Source organism: Dipodomys ordii, unplaced genomic scaffold (assembly GCF_000151885.1).
Source record: "Dipodomys ordii isolate 6190 unplaced genomic scaffold, Dord_2.0 Scaffold135, whole genome shotgun sequence".
Lineage (NCBI taxonomy): Eukaryota > Metazoa > Chordata > Mammalia > Rodentia > Heteromyidae > Dipodomys > Dipodomys ordii.
This window is the reverse complement of record NW_012267351.1, coordinates 1,596,854-1,605,882: the sequence shown is the minus strand read 5'-3', so window position 1 is coordinate 1,605,882 and position 9,029 is coordinate 1,596,854. Positions and strand designations below refer to the sequence as shown.

Below are 9,029 nucleotides of genomic sequence, written 5' to 3'. Positions count from 1 at the left end.
GGGCCTACAGGTCACAGACTTGGACCTGATCACCCAGTCTGCCCTGTAGTTCTTACGAGGTCAAGTAGATGGGGTCACTGGTTGGTCCAGCAGGTCCCTGCAGTCTGAATGCCAGGTGAGAATCTACTGGCAGGATCTTGGCTTCTCCTTGGCTTCTCTGGGTGTGGTGAGACAGACCAGTTCAACCAGACCCATCAAGTCTCAGATTTTAAGATGCCCAAAGGCTAGGAGACAGGAATTCACACGCATGCATGAGCGCACACTCTCTCTCTCTCTCTCTCTCACAATATTGTGTCCTTCAAGCCAACATGCCACCTTCTTGTAACTGTAATTGTCCTGATTCAATTACATTTCTCCCATTATCTAAATCTGTGTGTTGTTCCTCCTCAAGAACACACATGGTCACAGACACACAGTCACACTCACAAACACCAAAGCTGGAATTACACATGCAGACAGTTGTCCCTACAGCCCCCCTCCCCACCTGTGTGTCCCAGACGGGTGACATCATCAAACATCCCACTTGACAGAGTTGTCAAATAGTACAAAGGCAATTGTGATCACGAGAAAGCCCAGAGAGCATTCAGGGTGTCTGCTGTTAGCAATTGAATATTAGAAATAGGTTTTGTTTGTGGAAATCAGTGATGGCTTGGCTACAGTGTTCTAGATGATTCTCTGTACATATGAACAGGACTATGGATTCTCCCTTTGGATTGTGCTGTAGGCTGACATTTTTTTTTTCACTTTGATCTTAGGCAAAAGGCTCAGATGCAAAAATCTGAGGTCTTAAATGGCTCTGTCTTAAACGGCCTCAACACACAGGGCACAGGACTGCCTGATTCTATGAGAACTATGTCTGCCTGTAATTCAGCTTCCGCATGGAGCCTTGCTGGAAGCATCTCAAGGAACAGGACTAAAACTCCAAGACTCTTGGAGATGGGATTAATTGTCCCTGTCCTTATGGCCAACACATCCATCTGAACAACCTCTGCAAGACAAGAATTCATACTGAGAGGCTCAGAGTAGGATTCAAAATCTTTGTATTCCTGTGTAAAACACACACACACACACACACACACACGCTCACTCACTGTAGCATAAATAAACTCTTGCCCAGACTTGCCCTGGAATCAGACTGGAGAGTGAAGAATAAAGCCAGCACCCTTAGAGATAAAAGCATAATCTGTATTTCCCTCTCCCCACCTCCCTTCCCCCAGAAACCCTGAGCAAGGAGAAGTCCAGGAGTGATCTCCCAGAAGCTGAGACATTCAGAAGCTTTTGTTATAATCAACAGTGAGGCCTGGTGGGGCTGAGCAGGCCTTTAGCACCAGAAGGTTCTGCCATTGACATACTTTTGGCAAGCTGCAGAAAGGGCTTGTCAGGAACATGTTTGTGTTCTGTGCCTGTCTATGCTGGTTGTATCTGGGTTTAAGTGTCAACTTTTAATGTTTCAGAATTCTGGAACCTTTGAAATCCTAGCAGATTGATTGACTTGGGCCAGCTGGTCGCCGAGGGCTCACATCCTGTCAAAGCAGAGCTGGCAGCTGTCAAGGAGGCAAATGACAATGAACCTGGTTGGCCCGCGGCCAAACCTGACCCCTTGCAATGGGTCAGAAGATGCCCTGTCCCCTGGCACCCATGGCCCCTGTAAACCCGGGCAGTGAGCTGGCTGGATAGAAAGCATGCTTGTCAGCAGCCGGCCTTTGTCCTCACAGGCAACCATCCTGCCACCCACGACAGCAAACAGGCCGCAAGAGTCCAATAAGAATAAGACTGAAGTGGGGCTTGAACTCTGGGCCTGGCCTCAGTCCCTGTGCTCTTCAGCTCAAGGCGAGCGGGCTACCACTTGAGCCACAGTACCACTTCCAGTTTTCTGCTGGTTCATTGGAGATAAGAGTCTCACAGATTTTCCTGCCCAAGCTGGCAGGAAATAGCTGAATAGCTAGGATGGCAAAGGTGTTGAGCTACGACGGTTGGTTGCTTTTCAGCTTCCATGGTCTCTGCCTTGTCAACCAGCCCTTCTTGGGAATCCTGGGGTAGGAGTGTAGAGGGTAGGACTTCAGACAGGAGCAGGTGGCTCAGTCAGGAGGAGGAAGAGGAGAAAGAAGGAAGGAGGAGGAAGAGGAAGAAGAGGAGGAGGAGGAGGAAGAGGAAAAGAAAGGAGGAGGGAGGGAGGAGAAGAAAGGAGGAGGAGGAGAAAGGAGAAGAGGAAAGGAGAAAGAGAAAGGAGAAGGAGAAAGGAGGAGGAGGAGAAAGGAGGAGGGGAAAAGAGGAGGAAGAGAAAGGAGGAGGAGAAGAAGAAAGGAGAAGGAGGAGAAGGGGAGAAGGAGGGGGAGGAGGAGAAAGGAGAAGGAGGGGGAGGAGAAAAGAGGTCAAGGGGGAGGAGGAGGAAGAGGGGGAGGACGAGGAGCAGGCCTCGGCCTCGGCGGCCCCAGCCCTCCCTCAAGGCCAGATCCGCAGGTAGGTGCCCGGAGCAGACGGAGAAGAGCGGGAAGACGCGCTCCTGGAAGTTGACCCGGAAGGTGTAGAGGTGGCGCAGGTCCTCGGCGGCGTAGAAGGCCACGGCGCCGGCCTCCAGGTCGAGCGCCACGCGCACGCGCGCCAGCGGGCCGCAGCGCAGGGGCGTGCGCTCGGGGCTGGTGACGGCCCAGCACTGGCCGCCGTGCAGCTGCAGCGCCCACACGCCCTCCTCGGGCGTGAAGGGCACCAGGCCCTGGCGCCGCACGCTCTCGCGGGCCACGCCGAAGGCCCAGCCGTCCTTGGGGCCCACCTCCACCTCCCAGTGGTGGCGCCCCGACGTGAAGCCGCTGGACGCCAGCACGCGCGTGTTGGTGTCGAAGCGCCGCGGGTGGCCCGGCAGCTCCTGCGCCCGCGGGCCCAGGCGCACGCTCTTCAGGTCCAGGGAGAGCAGCAGGCGCGGGTTCGCCGTGTCGGGGTCCAGGGTGAGCTCCACTGAGGGGGGCACAGGGGAGAGGGCCTCGCGGGGGACCCCTCCGCCCGGGGGACCCCGCGCCCCCCCCGGCCCTCCGCCCGGGGGACCCTGCGCCCCCTCCCTCCGGAGACCCGGGTGCCCAGCACAGGCCCCAGCCCGACGAGGCCCACCCTCCGCCCTGGGCTCCTTCCCTCCCTTCCTCCCTTCCTCCCTCCTTCCTTCCCTCCCTTCCTCCTCCCCTCCCTCCTTCCTTCTTTCCCTCCTTCCCTCCCTTCCTCCCCCTTCCCCTCCCCTCCCTCCCTCTCTCCCTCCCTCCTTCCTTCCTTCTTTCTTTGCTTCCTTCTTTTTTCTTTTTCCTCTCTCTCTCTCTCTGAAATCACACAGTTGCAAATTGATGAGCCTACTTTGGACACCCGTTCAAACCACCCAGCAAATCCCATTTCAAACTGAGGACACTGGAACACCAGATATGGGGAAGAATCATCGTTCGTTCGTCTAGTTATGATGGTGGTTTTGTGGCTGGGCTTTCTCCGAGTCTTTCTTTTTTTAGGAAGAACGCATTAAGCCATTGGTGGAAATGTGGACTATGATTTGCTTTAAAAAGAATCCATTCTAGCCAGGCACTGGTGGCTCACGCCTGTAATCCTAGCTACTCAGGAGGCTGAGATCTGAGGATCCCGGTTCAAAGCCAGCCCAGCCCACCCGGGCAGGAGAGACCGTGAGACTCCTATCTCCAATAAACCACCAGAAAACCGGAAGTGGCGTTGTAGCTCAAGTGGTAGAGTGCTCGCCTTGAGCTGAAGAGCTGAGGGACAGCGCCCAGGCCCAGAGTTCAAACCCCACGACCGACAAAAAAAAAAAAGAAAAGAATCCATTCTAAGGCAGGTGCTGGTGATGCCTGTAATCCTAGCTACTCAGGAGGCTGAGATCTGAGGATCACAGTTCAAAACCAGCCCTGGAAGGAAAGTCCATGAGATAAGACTCCAGTTAACCACCAAAAAAAACAAAAGTGGCACTGTGGCTCAAGTGGTAGAGTTTACCTTGAGCTGAAGAGCTGAGAGACAGCGCCCAGGCCCAGAGTTCAAGCCCCACAACCAACCAAAAAAAAAAAAATTCATTCTAATCCTAGCTACTCCAGGAGACTGAGATTTAAGGTCATGGTTCAAAGTCATTCCAGGCAGGAAAGTCTATGAAATGTTTCTATCTCCAATCACACACAGACACACACACCCTCCATGCTGGGTTGCATACGCTCAGCACTCTGCAGATGTAATACCCCCTCCCTTCCAGTCCACAATCTCCTTTTGCTTCTACTCTCCCTGCATTCACCCCTATCCCCAGGAGAGGACTCCATCTGTCTTGAAGAGAGAACAGAAGTCCCATCCAGAAAATCTATAAACCTCTCTCCAATCTCAGGGTCTAAGACCTAGGCACTCCAGCTTCAAACCACCCACAGCTTATCAGTTAACAAGCCCAACTGCCACTGAGTAGTCGGAGTGGCCCTGGTGAGGTGAGAATTCACTGAGGCTGGAGGGCAGAAGAAACCAACCACACACAGGGCCCAGAAACACAGCCACTGGCAGCCCGTGGGTTCTCTGCCCCAGGGCCCACGCTCACAACCACAGCTGTACCTTTCTCCTCTTTCTCCAGCTCTCCCTGAAGATCATCTGAGGAGAAACAAACAGGGTGTGAATGAAGGATGCCCCTCCTCCAACATTTATACACCATCAGACTCATGCAGCCCCAGGAGGCTGAGGGTTGCTATGCAAGTCTGTATCAGATTCCCGTGTATTCCAGCTCCATCTCCTCCCATGCCCAGAACTGGTCTGCGCTGAGCCCTCCCTCCTTGGCCCTTCCCTCTTTTTGACCCCAATAACCATCCTCAAGTCCTACCTTTGAACTTCTTCAGCAGCCCTTTTAGGACAAAAGTCTTGAGAGAAACATTCCAGACTTTATTCTTCATCTCAGAGGAGACTGTGGTTGGCTTGGGACCAGGCACATTGCTACACCTGCAGGATGGGGACTTTAAAGAAGGCCCAAGAACCCCACCCCACTATCAGTGAGCAATGACAATTAGCACTGAGCTACAGTTTGGATACCTTTCTCCCAAAGACTTGCGCCTTAAGAGCTTGATCACTAGTCTGCACCACTATTGGGTGGAGAAGCCCTTAGGAGGCGGGGCCTAGTGGAAGGAAGTTAAGCCATTGGAGGCCTGTCTTTGAAAGGGATATGGGGATATTGAACTCTCCTCTATCTTCTCCTCTCAATTCACCTTCTAGCTCCTTCCAGAAAGAGATGGAAAAGGGAGAGAGGGGCCAGACAGGTGGGCATTTGCCTCAGAAGGTACTGAAGCGAGGAAGTAAGGATGGGATCAGGAGGTGGGAGATGGGAATGGAGATGAAGAGAAGCACTCAATGGGAAAAGAAAAGAGCCAGTTTAAAGGGATCCAAAGAGCTATTTACTTTCTTGCTTTGTTTAGTTTTGTTTTGCTTTCCTGGAAGGAGGGAGGGAGGCAGGTCAGGTCGGATCGGATCATCTCCTTTCCCTTGTCCTTTTGCTTTTCTTTTCTTCCCTCCTTCCGTCCCTTCCTCCTTTCCTTTCTTGTGCCCGTCCTGGTGCTTGAACTCAGGGCCTGCATGCTGTTCCCTGAGCTTCTTTGATCAAGGCTGGTATTCTACCATTTGAGCCACAGCTCCACTTCCAGCTTTTTGGTGGTTAAATGAAGAGTCTCCTGGATTTTCCTGCTTTGGCTGGCTTCAAACCATGATCCTCAGCTCTCACCTGGAGGAAGTCGAGGTCAGGCTTCTGAGCTGTCTCCTGGATCTGGCTGCTGAGCTTGGAGAGCTGAGTGATCTCAGCCCCGAGCTGGGCCAGGTTCTCATTCTGCTTCTGGGTCACTTCCCGGGACAGGTCTTCCAGGCGGCCCAGGAGACGCCCTTCCTGTTCTACCAGGAAAGCTCTCAGTGCCTGGAACTCAGCCCCCACCTTCTCTTTCTCCGTGGCCATCTGCATCTGTCCCAGGAGAAGTTGGGGGGGGTGTTTGGACCGGAGCTTCTGAGGTAGAGGCTCAACCACCTCATGATTTTCGGCATCAGGGATGCAGGCACACATGCAAACAGATGCACACCTTCTATTGTAAACATCCCAACTCAGTGCAAGAACTGGCACACACACTGGCACACAAGTGTGTGGTGCTTCCTTAGAGCTGAGCCTTGCTCCCTCAACTAGCTAGTTTAGATAGAAGGACATCAAACTGTAATTGTTTGAGAAAGAAGAGGGATTAAGTCAGTATCTCCTGGAACTACCAGGAGAGTTAGCACAAGGTTGTTTGTTTGTTTTGCAGATGCTGACAACCAGGCTATTGGTTTTCCCAGCCTCTCTAGAGCTATGAGCCCAATAAACCTCCATTCTTTTTTGGTCAGTCATGGGGTTTGAACTCTGGGCCTGAGCGCTGTCCCTTAGCTCTTCAGCTCAAGGTAAGCGCTCTACCACTTGAGCCACAGCATCACTTCTGGTTTTCTGGTGGTTTATTGGAGATAAGAGTCATGGACTTTCCTGCCTGGGTTTAAATCTCCATTCTTTATACACGGCCTTTCCTGCCTGGGTTTAAATCTCCATTCTTTATACACTGCCTGGTCAGAAGCATTGTGATACGCTAAGAGAAAACGGACTAACACAACTGTCAGTTGGAGTTTTCCACCCTTGTCACTGTTTGACATTTGACATTTGACATTTGGGTTTTTTTTTTTAAGTGGTGATGATGGCTATTTTTATTTTATTTATTCTTGTGGTTTATTGCAGATAAGAGTCGCATAGATTTTCCTTCCTGGGCTGGCTTTGAACCTTGATCCTCATATCTCAGCTCTTGAATAGCTAGGATTACAAGCATGAGCCACCAGTGCAGGACTTCCTATTGTCTTTCCTGAAATCTGCCATGCTGTTCCGTGGTATACACTCCAATACCACCCGCCCGTGGAGCCGCTGGTGGAAGGCAGCCCTGTCTGTCCACACTCACCAGGAGCTCCTTGCCTTCCTTCTCTTCCGTAGACCGGAACACCTCACAATCATCCAGCTCCTTCTTCAGGACCTTCAGCCTGGAATCCAAGAGCTCCTGCGGGCACAAAGGGAAAGACACTCAGCCGGGTGGGTGCCAGTGGCTCATGCCTGTCATCCCAGCTACTCAGGAGGCTGAAACCTGAGGATGATGGCTTGAAACCAGCCTGGGCAGGAAAGCCTGAGGAACTCTTTATCTCCACTGAACTATTAAAACACAAAAGCTCGAGTGGTAGAGTCATAGCCTGGAGAAAAATGCTCAGGGACTGAGCGAGCCCTGGTCCTGAGTTCAAGCCCCAGCCAAGCCCAGCACACACACACACACACACACACACACACACACACACACACACACACACACTTCCCAAAACAAAAAAGAGACACTTTCAGGAGAAAGATTCTAGAAGGCCTCATACAGTGCCTGCCCATCTGCCTATCTCGGGCCATTTGTGTGGTTCTCTCCTCTAATAGGGAGCCCCACCCCACTCCCAGGTGCCAGGGCTAGAGCGGAAGAGGGATGTAGAGAGGGAGCTACGTGCCACACAAGTCTCTGCACACAACACCGACGACCAGGCCCCAGGAATGAATCAGAAGCCACCGACTTGGCCCACAACCACAGCCTAAATTGGCACACAGACTTCGGGGCACTCCCTTGAATCCAGGAACCACACAGCAACCCCTCCCTGACCTCTTGAGGGCAGGAGAGGTCGTCCCACTGGGGACCTCCAAAGAAGAGGAGATTTTTTTTTTTTGAGTTAGGGCCACCCCCCGTGGAGGGGGAGGAGGGGAAGGGATGGGGGAGGGAGACAGAAACTTTCCCAGGACCAGTTGGGGTGTGTGGGTGTGTGTGTGACAGAACAAAGCTCAGCCCCATCAGTGCGGGGTGGTGGGGAGAGAGGGCCCGGGGCTCCCCCTGGGCCTCCCTCCCTCCCTCCCGTGGGCGCGGTGGGGTTGGATCCGAACCCAGGATCCCCGTGCGCACACGCGCGCGCGCGCGCTCACCTTGCCGTCCTGCACGGCCTCGTCGAGGGGCAGCACGGCGTGCGCGCGGTGCTCGCGGGCGCGGTCGCACACCACGCAGATGGCGCGCCCGTCGTCCTGGCAGAAGAGCTTGAGCTGCTCCCCGTGGAGCGCGCAGGTGCGCACGGGGACGGCCGGCGTCTCCGGGGTGCCCCGCTTGCCGGCGGGGCCGGGGGCCGGGCCGAAGCGCCGGAGCAGCGCGGCCATGGCGGCCAGCGGGCGGTTGGGGCGCAGCTGGCCGGGGCGCGCGGGCTCGCGGCACTGCGGGCAGGGCAGGGGCCCCGGAGGCGGCCCGGCCGGGGCGCGGGCGCCCGTGCGCTCCCAGCAGCGCGCGATGCAGGCGCGGCAGAAGCTGTGGCCGCACTCGACCGACACCGGCTCCCGGAACAGCTCCAGGCAGATGGAGCAGGTCGCCTCGCCCTGCAGCTCCGCCGCCAGGGCCAGCGCCTCCGAGCCCGCGCCGCCCGGGCTGATCCAGGGTCCGATGGCCGCCATGGGCGCACCCAGCTCGGGGTAGGACCCTGCTCTCCGCCGATCGGTGGATGGATCGGAGCCGGGTGGCGAGTTCCCCGCAACACACACGCGCACACACACAAGCACGCACCGCTGCCCTCTGGGGCGGGGCTGGCACACGCCCTCGCTGGGGAGCAGCCGGGCAGGACCGGTGCCTCGCGGATGGCGGGCACCCCGGGCCGCCCCGCGCCTCCGCTTCTCCCCAAAACCTGGCCCTGCGACCCGGCGATCGTCCCCGCTCCCCGGCCGCCCTCTCCCTCCGTCTCTCTAGGCCGTTCCCTCCCACCACCAACCCAGGCGTCGGGAAACGGGCGGCGACAGGTGGGCGCCACCCAGCCCAGCTGGGCCCGTGGAGGTCGACCCCGCACGGCCTCTCCACCTCCCCCAGGCCCAGGGCCTGGCGCCCGGGGCCCTGGTGTCAGGTTGTCCGAGCCTTAGTTCATCCTGGCACCGGGGCTTGGAGCTAAACTTAGCGTCTGGAATTTGTCCCCCCCCCCCGTGTCCTGTCAAC

General features: G+C 55.6%; 1 protein-coding gene across 1 annotated transcript; it reads right to left on the bottom strand.

Moving 5' to 3' along the window:
• Positions 1-2,442: 2,442 nt before the first annotated feature.
• Trim7 (tripartite motif containing 7) lies at positions 2,443-8,500 on the bottom strand. Its single transcript, XM_013030938.1, is given in 7 exon segments — positions 2,443-2,470; positions 2,472-2,952; positions 4,564-4,599; positions 4,826-4,985; positions 5,714-5,944; positions 6,948-7,043; positions 7,988-8,500. Coding segments are annotated over 7 exon segments (1,545 nt in total).
• Between the last annotated feature and the right edge of the window lie 529 nt (positions 8,501-9,029).